The 15954-nt window shown below is 42.2% G+C and overlaps 1 protein-coding gene across 6 annotated transcripts in view; it reads left to right on the forward strand.

The window, feature by feature from the left end:
- garnl3 (GTPase activating Rap/RanGAP domain like 3) overlaps positions 1–15954 on the forward strand; it is a 77473-nt gene that overhangs the window by 10101 nt on the left and 51418 nt on the right. Inside the window, exon 1 of one of the 6 annotated variants that reach the window (XM_030435242.1) lies at positions 11772–12204. The exons of the other annotated variants lie outside the window; for them this stretch is intronic. Coding sequence (XP_030291102.1) covers positions 12155–12204 — 50 coding nt within the window. The 5' untranslated portion in view covers positions 11772–12154. Of the gene's footprint in view, positions 1–11771; positions 12205–15954 lie in introns of those variants that run through there. 6 annotated transcript variants of the gene reach the window in all.

Raw genomic sequence — 15954 nt, forward strand, 5'->3', positions numbered from 1 at the left:
AAAAAAAAACACAAAAAAAGAGAAAGAAATATCCCTCGCTTGATTACAGCCTTATGTAAACTTTTACTCTTCGGCTGGAACATCTGCTTCCATTTAGGGCTTTAAGACACATGCCTACACATTAAAATGCACCGTGCGCTGCTCCGGGAAAAGCTCGCAGGCTGGAAAAACATTTCCCATTATAGTTGGCTGGGGTAAAACCAGCGCCGAGCGAGTCGTACTTAAGAGGGGGTATCGGTTGAGATGTGGCCAGCTCCGGTGCAAAAAAAAAAAAACCACAAGCCACTGGCATAGAACAGTCATATTCTGGGGAGCGTTTTCTTTTCTCTCAAAGTTGTATAAACTTCCTCTTTTTTTTTAAACTACGGTCCCGGTGAGCGATGACGCAAAGTGAAAGTGAGCGTGTGTTGACGTGCCAGAGAACAGAGGAGAGAGTATGAAAGTATGCTAGATGAAAGTGAGTCTGCACAGTACGGCACAGTCTGTGAGTCGCTTCACACCAGCCCCACTGCCCCCGTCATAACCCTCGAAGAGCGATCCAGGAGAGACAGTGGAGGAAATGGAGCCTGTGAAGGGTTACTGTTGTACATTTTTACCCTGCGGTTTCAAGGGAGGCCAGCCAAAAACCTCGTCTTGGTTAGAGAGCGAGAACAGAGAGAAAAGGGGCTGAAAGAATGAAGGAGATGGAAGAATAGTTTGCAAGTATGTGTAGAAACATCTAGGGAAGGGTGTATGTTCAGCAGAGGTTGTAAAGATGTGGCTTAGATTAAGTTGTTGAAGTGTGGACATTCTTTAAAAAATACGCAAAGGGAGTTTCCCCAACTGTGGGCCTCCTATAGATTCAATTGCACGTCACTATTTTTTTTTTGTTGTTCCAAAACTAGAACCTCAGCAGTTCCTTCTTACTGTAAAACTGGTGTGATGTGCAGCACACAGGTGCAAGAACATGTAGACATCCATAAATAAAGGCAGAGTACCAGCCTCATTTAATCATGTACTGCACTTTGTTTCCCTGATTCACCACAAAGTGGTCCCATTTATAAATATTTGAATTTTTACACTTTTTTAATATCTAATGACTTGTTTCAGATGAATAATGAACTGAAGTGTGCATAATGTAATGCCAGGCCCTGAATTCAAGAGAATATATTGAGAAACAAGCATTATCACAGTGTTTGTGTTAAGCATCCATCCCTTAGCACACAATGTAGCACAGAATGCAAAGTGTGGCTGAAACTGATGGGAATGTGATTAGTTTGCAGGTATTTAATCATAAACCAAAGTTTTGTAAGAATTAAATTTTTCGTGGTAATTACGATGCTTGGTTTAAAGCTAAAGGATCGATAATGTTTTTTTCAATTCATCCTCTGGGGAACATGAACCTTCAGCTACTAACCTCTACCATCCAAAGCGACAACGGACAAAGGGACATGTTATGGTTTATGGGAACCTGATCGGTGATTCAGTTCCTGCCCTGTGCACAGTGAGGACAGTGATAGCAAGGAAGATGTGATCCCTGAATCAGGTGTTAGAGGTCGTTACTTAGGATTTATCACCACCCCAACCAACATGCATGCTTCTGAAAAACAAAAGAGAAACCATAACCGAAGGATTAGGCATACTTTTCATTTATAACACAATGATGAAGTGGAGGGTGGAAGTAAGAAGCGTGTAGTTGAACACATTTGTTGTATTTTTGTGCACAGTAAATGTGGTTTCCACCTCTGTTTCACAGAAGGAAGTAATGCCTCTAAATAAAGACAAGTACATTTGAAAACTGAATGACTTCATAAAGAAGTGTCCATTTTATCATGACCTAATTGATGCCTTGATGCCTTTCTATTTTTCTTACACCCCCATCACTTAAATACTGTGAAAAAAAATAAAATAAAAAATAAGAAAAATGAAAAATAAGAAAACGTTCCTCCTATCTAGGAAGATATTCTATGCATAACTTCTTTTTTTTTTTTACATTAATGAAATTTGTCTTATTTTGTTCTTTATTTGTATATCATCAGAAGATCTCAATGCAACAAAAAATTGGTGAAAGATTTTTGTCCATCAACAAAACAACTCGTGCAGTAGAGGGTTAATGTTACATATGATGAAACTATAATTAGTTATTGTTCATATAAACTCACAAGTTGTATAAAACTGAGTATTTCTTAGGTTTATTTCTCAAGTAATTGTGATAAAAGTTAGAAACCACAAGAGGGCAGACTCTCCCTGTAAGAACAGTGATGTTGCCAGACCGTGTTAGACCAGTGGCTGCACATAAAACTTGAGATAAAGCATTCACACTTTGGATCTTTACGCTTTAGTTTGTTAAGATTCCAAAAAATCTGCGTAAATCAAGCTGATGAGTTACAGAAGAAACTGGAACAGGGGAGGAATGATGTTCCAGGTGCAGTACAACCACCAGTCATACTCTCCCACTAGGAGGAGCGAGTGTATTGAGTAGCAGTGATGTTCATGTGGGGAGCAGGTGGACTCAAGTAGCTTCGGCTGAGGACACAGACAACAAGCTCACTGTGCTTCTTTGTGTTCTGTAACCTAAATCGTTGTTGTTGCCCACAGGCCCGAACGCTTTCCTTTATCTGAACTCCTTTTCAACAGTGGAGTGCAAAAAAACCAAAACATTGTGGACGAAAAGCAAACACACACACACACACACACATACACACATACACACACACACAAAGCGACACACGTAGCCAAAGGGCCGAGGGCAGAGTGGCGTTCGGGGCCAGGCTGATCGTTACAGACAAAAGGTTAATTCTCCTGATCACGTTTAATGAGGGTGCCACCATCAATCGCCACAGCCTGACACAGTGACATTTCACAGAGGCCACAGGGTGACCTGCTGGCATTTGGGATGCTCCAGAAACAAAGAGGCCAAGTTCGGAATCCAAATCATCTGCACGTGTGTCTGTGTGTCCATCTGCGTGTGTGTGTGTGTGTGTGTGTGTGTGTGTTTGCTTGTGCAATATGTAATCTTTAACTGTCTAAGGAGCTCCACAGACTGCTTGATGCATTTTACATCCAGGGGTTTCATTCATAAAACTCAATCAGTTGCTCATTTGGAAGCAGGTCCTTTACTTTTGTAAAAGCAACCAACACAGCACTATAAAAAATATACTTGATTATAGGGCTGCAACTGAGAATTGTAGAATGACATTGTAATTTTCTTTTTCTTTTTTTCTTCAAGACCCCAAATATATTCAGTTCTTTTACACATAACATGAATCCTCAAACTGTCATATCTGAGAGGCTGTAACCACTAAATGTTTGACTTTTTGCTTGAAAAATAACAATTAACAGTTGTAGATGAATTTTACTTTTGATCAATTAATTAACTCATCGTTGCAGTTCATCACAGAGAGTTTTGTATTCAAGCTTTTTGTTATGTCTCTGTTTTCTTTGTTCTTCTAAAATGTTGTATTGCATCGGCTGCAGTCCCTGTAGATGTTCTGGGATGGACCCACTTGACCTCACGTTGTTAGGAAAAACAATGGGGAAAAAATGTCATGAATAATTCGTGTGTAATTTTGGTTTAGAGACTCTGCTAAAACACCCTCCAAGAAACAATTTCCCCCAAAAATGTAGCCAGATATATTTGGCGCCTTTGGTAAGCTTTGGATCTTGGCTAGAAAATAAGGTTGTGTGGGTTTAAAAAAAAGTAAGTCTTGCATTCAAATTCCCGCATAAGCCGAAGTACAGCATACTCATTATGCAAAGAAACGGGCGAGTACTGCTGGTTTAACTTCTTTATCCACTATAAAGTAGTTAAACCTGCAGCACTTGCCTGTTTGAGGGTTGCATGACAAATCTGTAGAGTCGTGAGACGTCGATGAAGGTTAGAAATGAGATTAAACAAAGCTCTGCTACACAAATTTACATGAAAAGTGGCATACAATAAATACATACATACAATATTTCCAGGAATGTGGTGGAGTATAGTATACAGTAGCACAAAAGAACCACCTTTAAAAGTCTACTTAACGACTTTGGTACTTTCCACCACCGTCAACAACTCATTTAGCCCGGCCTGCTGTCCCCCTGTGTGGCGCCGGTACAACACGACAGTTGAATCACGCCATAATCAAATGAAGCCACGTATCTCCACAGCTTCCTCGTCCACGTTACACATTATCGAGCGACACAACCTCTGCAAAGAAGAGTGACGTCATGCAAGGTCAATTGATTTGCATGTTCTGGGTGTCTGTGACAGATAAGAAAATCCCCCGGTAGTGCAGCAGTGTGTCATACGCTTTGCATTACAGTGGCTTTTTTCCTCTTGTCATACATCTGTATTTATAGAAATGACTCCCGTTGGTTCCAGTGTGATTCAGTGTCAGTAGCTGCGCATCTAATCACATTACACTCCCATTCTCACACACACAGACACACACACACACTAACAGAGGATTGTTTATCCCATGCGTGGGAAAGGTGCCGTGGTCAGACGTGGCTTACTTGGTGAGACTAAAGGGCCGGAGTGGCAGCTGTCCAGGGAGAAGGCGGCGTAGCTGCGAGGGGATTAGCACACTATTGAGTTCGAGAGCTCCTGATCCGCATCGTGCAGCTTCACGGGCTCCCAACTGTTGCTTGTGCACACACACACTCACGCACACACACTCGCATTTTGTGTACCTGTGCACCACTGGCATGGATGCATGGATTGAACCCACGCGCTATAATGCTTACACCTACATTTATAACCTGATCTTTGAAGTTGCATTTGTCTGGGGAATGCACAGCCTGGGATAGTCCATCGCTGCTGGGTCCCACACATACACACACGGACACACACTTGCTGAGGATTCAGGGTTATAGTTTATATTTTACTCGAACTCACTCTGAAGCCCTCAAGGCTCACTGGTTACTAGCCATCATGGAGAGTTGCTTCTCAGGGTGTGCGCGCCCTTTAGGTTTGTTTGAACAGCACTCAGTAGCTCAATGACCCAACGCCCAATACAGTTTGGTTGTGAGTTATTCCACGAGCAGTGGCATGCTCGGGGAAAATCAACGGCAACATTCAGCCTGGAGAGTAATTGCTGGATTACTTTCTCATGACTAATGCTGAACAAGTAGGTAAATCGTCAGCGAATTAGTCAAGAAAAATAATTGCAGAATGTTATCACATACAGGTGACATTTTGACGCCTTAACGCCACTTTAACGTCATGATAAATATGCATTGATGCCTCTCACGATTAGGTTATACTTACTAGCGTAACCTGTAGCAGAGTTAAAGGTGTCCCGTGGCGTTTTTTTGTAAACAAAGCCTAAAAAATATGTTAAAAAGCGTCTCCTATCTTTCAAGATATAAGAATCGGAGTCATACACTGTCAGCCCGATCAACGTGATAAACGATGGCAGTTAACATTTCTGCAAAACACTGATTCGTTCCTGTTTGTCCGTTGACATTTCTACAAAACTTGTCACATCACGTTCACGTCTGACCGCTTATGACCCAACCACCATATTGTGAGGTTGAGGGGATGGATGGTGGAGGAGTTACGGGTGAGAAGGCTGCCAAGCCAGTGAGCACAGTTTGAGACTCCGCTTCGACGTTTTTAAATGTAAAAACCACGGGATATTTTTGAGGCGGGACCGCAGTGATTCAACATTTGTATGTTTGTTGCAACCGAAGCAGGTATTTAAGCCGAACATGATCTTTTCCCTAACCAAGTGTTTTTTTTGAGCCTGAGTCTAACGAGATCATAACCAAAGGGTTGTGACTCGACATTCGTGTTTGCAGCCTTCTCACTTGTCTTTGCTGGCACATTGCTGTGATTCTAGACACAAAATTGTCAATCGGCCATTCTGGAAAACAGTGTTTCACAGCACCACTACTTTACTATGAGCTCTGTGTGAGACTTTTAGGCGTATTCTTCATGTTTAACTGTCTGATTCCCTACTCTAATAACACTGTGCATAACCTTTCTAACTCTGTCCTGTTTTTGCTTTCATTATCCCCTACAGTCTAGGCTCATTTTTGCTGTTCTGCTATGACAGACCTCAGTGTCCACGTCTGAGACTAATCATGAAAACTGTATCTCACCTGTTAGTCAAATACAGCAAGTTACTACTTAATACTATTTTCGGCCTTCTCTTCGACAAACTTTATTGCGTAAAATGATTCAAAAGAAGCATGATTGATATAAACAGCAGCTGCAGCTACAACTGAAACAGAAAATTAGTAGTCAGACCATATACAATGTAGACGGGCAATGACGACAACAAACTCTTTTTTGCTGTAGCTATGGCTGTTCCCCCCTCCAGTCTACGCTGGTTGATGGAAAGTGCTGGAAAGTCTCCACCGACTGGCATTTAAAAACTCTGCTTTACTGCAAAATACAGAGAGAGAGAGAGAATATCTGGCAGCGATACCGTCGGCTTAATAAGCCGTGTGCGAAGGAAGTATTTTCAGAACATTTTGAGCAAAAATTTCAGAGGTCACATAATTTTTTCTTAACCTTCTGGGATAGTAAATATCACAGATCCTTGAATTTTGGAGTCTTTGCTGAATATTTAATGACATCACAGTAGGGTCTGGTACGGAAGCCCTGAGGGGCAAGTGACACTTTTAGTTTTTCCTGGTGATCTATCAGACATAGAAAACAGATCACCAGGAAAAATAAATGTGTCACTCACCCCTCGGGGCTTCCGTAGTCTGGGGAATTTCGCTAGCAATTTCGCTTTTTGCTGACATTTTTCGAGAAACCAAACAATTAATCGGTAATTAAAAAGAGCTGTTCATTGCAGTCACACTTGTGAGATAATCAAACTGTTAGGGTGTCTTAGAACAGCCGAGATGAATGGAGACATCGGGGACGACACAAACACCTCTTGCATCCTCGTCGATTGTCATCTTGTTTTCCACTGGGAGGAGTCGTGGATTATATTCATCACCTGGAGCGGATCGCTGTCACATTACACAACTGCTTGTCTCTCTTGTTTCGCTCGTTGTTGAGCGTTAGGGATAGTGGCTCCTAGGCTACATTAACAGGCTCATCTCTGAACAGGAAGTCTTCCCCCTTTTGACTTCCCTTCTTACATACTGGCTTCACAGGAGGCTGTTAGAAAATAGAAACGCTCATGCAAAGGCCATGTGAGCGGTGCGTGTCAGGGTGCGACAATGGGAGGGTGCGTGGTGATGTTTTTATGCAACATGTATGAATGTCTCTGTGTCTGTGTGTGTGTGTGTGTGTGTGTGTGTGTGTGTGTGTGTGTGTGTGTCTGTGTGTGTGTGATTGGCCTCAGGGCTCTAATTAGAGGTGGTGGGGGGTGTTCAGGTGTCCTATGTTGATTGTTTGTAACTCGATCCTGACATGAGAAAACAAAGGCGCTTATTTTTCGGCTGCCTCTTTTTAAAAAAAAAAAAAAAAAAAGGCTTCTTTTTTTTTCTCCGGGCTGTTGTGGATTTCAGCTGCATTTCAACATGAGCTATTTTTAAAAAGGTAGTCACATTCAGAGAAAGAGAGCAAATGCCATGTGTGTCGGTAGCTGTAGGTGTTTTCCTGTGGTGTGGCGTGCCACAGAGGGGGGTTTCTACTGATTAAAAAATGATGAGCAGCTGAGTGCCATGTAGCCTGAGCCGAGCATTCCTGCACTCTTTTATGTGTGTGTGTGTGTGTGTGTGTGTGTGTGTGTGTGTGTGTGTGTGTGTGTGTGTGTGTGTGTGTGTGTGTGTGTGGACTGAGCTGGAGACACAGGCTGCGGCTGAGCTATTGTGAAGGTATCAGATTTAACTAAGCTCATGTTTCACCTGCTGCTCTGTGTGTGTGTGTCTGAGTGTTTTGTGTGTATGTGTGTTTGTAAACAGATCATCAAAAATGATGTATGTTTACATGTTTCTGCCACACTACTCATCTTCATCATGTGTCCTCACCCCAACTTTCAAAACCGTAAAGTTAATCTTCTGTTCACCAAAAATCATCTCCCCACCCTCATTCTGATGGAAAAGCAGATGAAGTGTTGTGGTCCACAAAACATTTATAGAGCTACGAGGCAAAACAGTGTTGCAGGGTTCTCTTGAACAACTGAAATATTCCACATCCAGATGCCACCAGATCCCACATTCATTTGAAAAGAAGTTATTCACAACCACGATGTGCGGTCGAGCTCAGGCACCAATTTCAAACAGGGTCTGTGTTAACGCTATTAGCTTAGAGGCTACTGTGAAGATGTTGAATTATAAAAGGTTTGTAAGTATTTTCTTTTCTAATTAACTTGGAATTTCAGGGCTTCCCGGGACTTGGTTCATGCCAAACAAGCTGTGCGGAGTTTTCTGGGGAGTTTTGTTTGTTTTTTAATGCTTTAAAACAAGTCCCCATCTACCTTAGTTATTGGTGAGAAGGCTGCAGTGCTGTTTTTGCTGTGAAGCTCCAGTTTTGTGGACTACAGAACTTCAATTTCTACCTGAAACGGCTATATAATCGATATTTTGGCAAAAATAATGTACAAAGCAACAATGTAACAACATGGTTGGTAAATAAAGATGGACAACATGATAGATTTAGAAGCGTTGCCAGAACCACTTGATCGCCCCCTGGTGGCTGGCGGTATAGGTAATAAACCCCGCCCCTTCTATGTCAGCAAATGAGACATGGGCAAAACTACACCATTTCCCAAAGATGAAAAGGGTGTGCAACATAACATTTCACAACTGAGCCCTGCTCACGACGGGCATACGCAGGACTCTCTGTCCAAATAACATCACCAGCGTAAGATAATGGATCTCTTTCTGAAGCTGCAGCTCTGCTTGGTTCTGCAGTGCTTTTATAGCAGGTTTCAGCTCATTGTTAAACTGTCTGGCTGCAGCTTTACTGTTTTGGATTTACTCTCACGGTTAGTTTTAAGGCCACAGCAGGCTGCTGAAAGCCCTCTAAGAACCCACTGAACACTTACCTGCTCAGCACCAAACGGCGAACGGACACAGAAAGCAACTAGCTGATGAACACAGTGGAGCGTTTAGCTGCCGAAGAGAAGTGGAGACCAGAACTAGAAAGAATATTAGACTGAGAAACACATCTCCCAACGAATGATTATGTTGCTGAATGTGAACATAAGCAACTTTTTAAAAAAAAGATCAAGCTCATCATATCAACTTGGAACATGATCATAATTTGAACCTTGAATCATTAAAAGTGTTTATAAACATGAGTTTGGAGTGATGTGTTTCAGATGTTGCTTCAAGGGAATGACGCATGATGCTTCTGTTTGAGATGGAGTAGATGAGCTCTACCAGTGTAATTAATGTTGACAGTAATAATTACACAGCTCCGCTCCTCCCAAATCACAAATAAATCTATTGGTATTTTTATAGGAGTTGGTTCTCTGAAATCTATGTCTCCCGGAACATAGTAAATGTCATTGTCCTGGGAGTCATACTGCATATTTCTTTGCATACTATTTTTGGCAGACAAAAGAAAGCTCTGTTCACCCACAGATCATATAATTAAATATTGGGTCTGGAACAATATGTCAAATATTTTTAGAACATAAACAAGAATGAGAAGGATCCTTTATATGTGTGTTATAAGTTGTTGGGGCTAAAGATACTTAACATTTTGAATGAAATGGTCTCCATTCAGTTTCCTCACAGTGTTGATCTTACAGGAAAAAGGTTGTTTATGCATTTATTTATTTATTCATTTATTACTCATCCATGTAAGAAGGATTTAAATAACGTCTTTTTGAATCATTTTAGGTCTCAGGAGACTTTTGTTATGCCTGATGAGCTGTTTTGAGTCATCTTATGGGTTTTTTTGGGGGGGGAGGGGGTTAATTTTTTTTTTTTAAACAAGGCCCTCATCTACTTCAGTTGTTTGGAAGAATGCTACAACGTTGTTTTGCTGTGAAGCTCCAGAAATGTTATGCAAGCTACAAACCTTTGCATCAGCATGAGGGTGAAATAAATAATGACTGAATTCTCATTTCTGGGTGAACTTATATTTTCAAATACGCTGTGATTCAGTCAGAAGGCATCTTGAGGAGGGAAAAAAAGAGAGAGAAGTGAGTGAGAGAGAGGAGGAGAGGAGGGACGCTGCATGAATAAGTGAATGAATGAATGACCTCATCATTGCCTGGACCTGCTGTTGAGTGGGATTATGGGTAGGCCCTGGAGATGAGTAAGAGTGGGAGAGAATCTGAGAGGCCAGAGAAACATGTTGGAGCTTTTTTGTTTGTTGTTTATTATGAGTTATTTTTGCTAATGATAACTTTAATTTTTTGTTTGATAATTCTGCACTGCAAAAAACAAAAAAACAGTTTCACTTTCAAGAGAAATACATTGGTACTGAAATGTGGTACCATTTTCTAATAGGTCCGAGCCTATAAGTTGTTGTGGTTATCAAATGATTTACTCAGTTATATAGATCAGTTATAAGCCAGGTTTTGGGTTGCCAGGTTGTGAAAAAATCCTCGGGTTTGTTGGTGGATCGTTAACGAACTTTAACGGTGCTTACCTCTTACCTCGGTGGACCCATATCATGCTCATTTTCAGGTTTATAATTTTATTTCGGTTTCTTATAAAATAGGTTTCGATGCTCTCATGTTCAAAAATCACATCACTTTGTTCACACTGTCCAGTGCTGCAGCACTTTATTCACCCTCCTGCCTCTTTAAAGCACCCTCTCCCAAATATTTGGTCTTCTCTGACTGGTCGGCTCAAACAAGCCTGAGCCAGCACCCTTAACAACAACAGAGCAGCTGTGTTGAATTCATCCTTACATGCTAGAATAGCTGCCAGGCTTAAATTCTGTGAATGTGTGACATGGTGATGTAATGTGATGTCACAAAGTCAAGGAAATAAAGGCGGGGCAACTGACGAGGCGTTTCAGAAGCGTTGTTTTCTGTGGGAGAGAGGAGCTTCTGTTGATGCAGACTTTTGAATTTAAATCCGTAAGAACCCAAAACAAAGAGATTTCTCTGTGATCTGACTGCAGTAAATGGATCAGAAGGATGCCAAACTAACAACATTATAATGCTGCATGGAAAAAAGCCTGAACTCATGTTTCGTCGGTTCTGTCGGCCAGACGACAAGCAAACAACTTTTAAAATGCTTGTTCCTTAAATGGAGTTTGGATCGATCAGAGCTCTGCTGCGCTGACATGACTTACCAGATAGCCTGACCTTTTCGCCCACTTCCCTCCATGGCAGCTCCTCATTTGTCCCGTCTCGGTACGAGTAGAAGTGTTATCGTACAGCTCTGGGTGTCCACAAAAGGCCACGATTAGCAATAATTATCCTCTCCCCCATTGTTATTCAGGTTGAACGTCCGGACATCAGTGGCGTAAACATCATGACGTCAGTATGAACATCAACGGCGATAGGCTTTCAGAAGACAGCGTCAATATTGCGCTGTCACTTCACATCAACCGCGTCATTCGCACCACAAGACGCAACATCGTCTTTTCATTGACTTTGTAATGTAGTCAATATTAAAGAGTAACATTCATAGCTTCAGACATGATGACTTAGTAGAAAGTAAAAAAAAACAAACGTTTTTATTTATTCATTAATGATCACCTTCCCATTTGTTTCTCTCCTTGCTCACATGGTGATGATGTGATTCCAACCTCAGCCTCAGGCCTGCACCCTGACATGACTTTTTTTTGCTTCAGGGTGATAACTGGTAACTGTAGAAGAAGCTTTGCGTAATTGACGTGATGTAACAGCGAGTCAGAGAAGAAGGGGGAGAGGGGGAAAAAAGCGATGAGAATAATCAGCTGTGAATGGTGCCTTTTGCTCTGCGGAGCCTCCAGCTAAAAAAAAAAAAAAATGTGGTGGATTGAAATGCACCATTGATGTGAGTGAGAGAGAGACAGAGAGAGGGAGAGAGAGAGGGAGAGAGAGAGGTCACACAGTGAACACACAGCTCTTATGGCAGAGCCGTTCCGCTTCATCATCACGCTGTTGCGCGCAGAGAGAGAGAGAGAGAGAGAGCAGCCGGAGAAGAAGGAGAGGACAGAGTCGGACCACCAGCCGGGTTTGGATCAGCTGTTGTTGGAGTTTTGCGCCGGAGTGATGTTCCTGCGCTCTTAAGAGGAACAACGGACGGAGAGAGGCGAGAGGAGGAAGGAAAAAAAGAGACGCCGGGGCTTGTTGTTGTCGCCTGGTCCGCTGGACTGACATCGCATGGGGACATGAACAGTGTGGATCCAGCGTCTAACAAACTGTTGACTTTCAATCAGCGGTAAAGAAAAAAACAAACAAAAACAAAACATAAGCAAAAAAAAAATCCTTCTCTTGCCTGTGTTTGTGCATGTCACCTCTCTCATCTGTTGAATGCATACTCGTCGCTCTTGTCATATGCCTGCAGCACTGGCACTATTTCATGCAGCCCCGAGCACATTAGACAAAGCTGGAGACTCAGGTGTGCAAACCGTTCTGCTGGTGCGTAAAACGCCTGATGATGTTTGCTGTAATCGACTGTTTTGGGTCGAGTTGTGATACTTGTCCTGGTTATGTATCGAGTGCATGATGTATTGATTGATTTTTTAATTTTTTTTTTCCATTTACTCTGACAAACTGAAGCGCCACTGAATCCACAAGTCTCCCAGTCGGGAAGTATCGACGCTCCTCCACAGACTCTCTCAGCCGCAACAGCTCTTTAATTGCACCACAGCGCAGTCTTGGGTTTTTTTTCTAAATTAATTCTAAACTGCATATTAATTCATCCGTCCGCTTTTTTTTTCTTTCCTCCCCTCCACCGGAGAAGAGACGTTTCTGTGCGTACATGGAAAACTGATCATGAATTATTCATGGCATGCTTTTCAGTTCAAGGTAGAGCTGGGAGAGATGTGCGCGACATAATAACGCATATGGCCACGCTGAAGGCGGGCATCTGGCTACAAGTGTGCGGCTGAGTTCAGATGTAGTCCAAGGTTAGTGTGTAGGAGCCCATTTCCAGCCTCGGGATCTGAAAATGCCGCCACTGCAGAGCTGCCTTTTTTTTTTTTTTTTTTTTTACTGGGGCAACAGGAGAGTGGAGCTGCAGTGACACTTGAACAGAGACAGACAGAGAGAGAGAGAGATCATACAGTGGCCATACAGCTCCAGTGCTACCAATAGCAGAGAGGCTTCTTTCCATTACTGCACCAATTGTGCGCAGAGGGAGGAGAGAGGAGCGAGGGATGTCTTGAAATTGTCATGAAATGCTCTAATGACTTATCATATTGCTTTTATGGCGCGTTATGGGGCGAGTTGGCTCTTCACCCCCTTTAGCAGATTGTTTGAAGGATCACCAGAATCTTCCTCCTGCTCATCCCTCACAAGTATCACAGATTGTATCAAGAATAATCTAGAGGTTTTATAGCGCCGAGCAACATCTGTAACTGTAGCGTTGTGGTGCATGCATCAGAGGAATTTGAGTTGTTTGAGATTAATTATACGATAACCAACAATGAACTACTTCTCGTGGTTGATACCGATAAAATACAGATAGTTTCACCTTGTTGAATTCTAAAAAGAAGTTCTCAACCTGTGTTATGCTTCTTTTTCGTCCTTGTGTTTATTGGTGGATGGATATCCAAATTTAAAGGCGCATACCGCCTTGTTAAAGAAGACATATCGTGCTCGTTTTCAAGGTTGCCAACAGAATAGGTTTACATGCTCTAATGCTCGGAAAATCACTTCACTTTTTTCATACTGTCCAGTGCTGCAGCAATGTTTTCCCCCTGAAACACCCTGTTTAAGCTCCTGTCTCTTTAAGGGAACTCCTCCTGAATACCCAGTCTTCTCTGATTGGTCAGCTCACACACGCCTGAGCCAGCACTGCTACCAACAACAGTGCAGCTGTGCTAAATCAATTCTTACGCTGCAAGGCTTGATTTATGCAAATATGTGACATGGTGATGTACTTAGATGTCACAAAGTCACGTAAATAAAGGCGGGGCTACTGACGAGGTGTTTCAGGAGCAGTGTTTTCCGTGGGAGAGAGGAGCTTCTGTTGGTACAGACTTTTCAACTTTTAAGACCTTTTACGTGAACATTGAACTTGTTACTTCATTACACATGTGAGACTACAAAACAAGTCTAATCTGCATCATCTAACATTTTTACCTCATATGTCTGCAGTTATTCTGCTGCAGAAAACAGCCGACATACATTTAAATTATTGACATTCTCTGATGTATTTTCCAGACGCCATTGTGATAAATTCAGAATCTCGTACCAGCTGATGGGCCTTTTCATGCGCTTCCTTGTCACTCTCAACAGTCTTGTGTTTGCTCCGGCGCCTCTTAACATCAAGGTCTTTCGGTGTGTGTGTGGCTTTTCTTTCTCACACAGTCTCAGAAAGAGCCACTTTATGGAGCGATTTAAGAGTTTAAAGCGTCATTCAGTATTTAAAAGAACCGATAAAAGGATTTTTCTTGAGCAGAGCGAGGAGGTTTTGTGTGATTTATACCTCACGTTTCAGTGTGCTGTAAGCAGCCTTTCAGTGGCCACTGTCCATTGTCTTGTGACAGAAACCACAATTCGCTACCTTTCCCATACTCCATTACTGAGGGCAGCAGTTGAGTAATGAATATCCATTTTACCTCTCCCTGTTCCAGAGCTATTTCTCTTTGGTCCAAGCTTTCAAAGTCATTTTTCTTTGGCTAAGAGCCACTATGCTGCTGGAAAGTGACTGTCTGAACTGTTGTGGTGCAGAGTTCAAGTTATGATGTCCAAACATATCAGGCGGCTTCGAATGCAGGATAATGGTTTCACTATACCGTACGTTTTACGCCGCATGTAGGTAGTGTAAGGTTACAGGAAAGGCGGATAATTGATCACGTGTTATTATCACAAGACTACAAGTCTGCAGCAGCATGTGTACCTTGGCAGAGCTCACAATGACAGCATGCTGATATTTATCAGGTATAATGTTTACCATGCTCACCATCTTAGTTTTGAGTGTTGGTATCCTAACATCTGCTTGTTTACAGGTACTTAGTCGGGTTATAGGCTGTATTTTTGATCTGATGGTGGCTTTAGATGAACAGTTCAGGGACCAACATAGACAAGGAGGTTATGTTTTCTCCGCATTTCCATGAAATCTGGATGGATGATGGGTCTCATCCCAGAATAGACCCCATTAAGAGACAGATCGTCGTTAATTTTATATTGATTACGCTTGACTGAGTTGTGCCTTGGCGGAAGTATGTGCTTTACTGGTTGCCAAATCCTTTGAAGCTTCTCGTCATGGGGTTCAACATCTAAATTAGTATAAGATATAAGGAGAAGGTTGTGTGAGCGAGAAACAGAACTTCTCTGAGGCATTTAAGTAGTTTTGAAACCTGTTCCGCTCATATCAACCAGGGAGGAAGCGTTTCTACTACATTTGTACAAACGCAGTCCTACTAGCATGGACATAATGGACCAAATGGTTCAAAAGTCAGATAGTGAAACGAGTCATTTCACAGGGATTATCTGACACTCAAGCTTACGGAAAGCAGTCTCCATCGAGCTCTTTCACACACGCATCATTGTAATTACACAGTTTAGCCACTGTGTGAAATTGACTTTTCGCCTAGCGCTCATCCTGACGTCTTACCTGCAGGCATGAGCTTGACCGTCCATGGTCACAACCGTCCTTGTCTCTCATTAGCCTCGCAAAGTATTTAGGTAAACAATGACTGCATGTCAAAGCTTCAGATGTTTGAAGACAATTCTCTTGAAGCTTCACAACTTCAAAAATGATATTCAGGACGGCCGAACATGTCTGAATGTCTGTTCCAAATTTCATGGCAATCCTGTCCATAGTTGTTGGGTTGTATTAGTCCGGACTAAAGCTGTGGACCGATCGTCTGACTGACAGTATTCCATAGAGCCACGCAGCTGGCATGGCTTTAAAAAAGACAATGATACAAAATGACATCAAACCTTGTAATGAGTGCTCTGTAAGGTGTAATATATTGGATAAACTAAGAACTCAAACATGACTGGGGTCATTTTTCGA

Source organism: Sparus aurata, chromosome 12 (genome assembly GCF_900880675.1).
Source record: "Sparus aurata chromosome 12, fSpaAur1.1, whole genome shotgun sequence".
In the NCBI taxonomy this organism is placed as follows: Eukaryota; Metazoa; Chordata; class Actinopteri; order Spariformes; family Sparidae; genus Sparus; species Sparus aurata.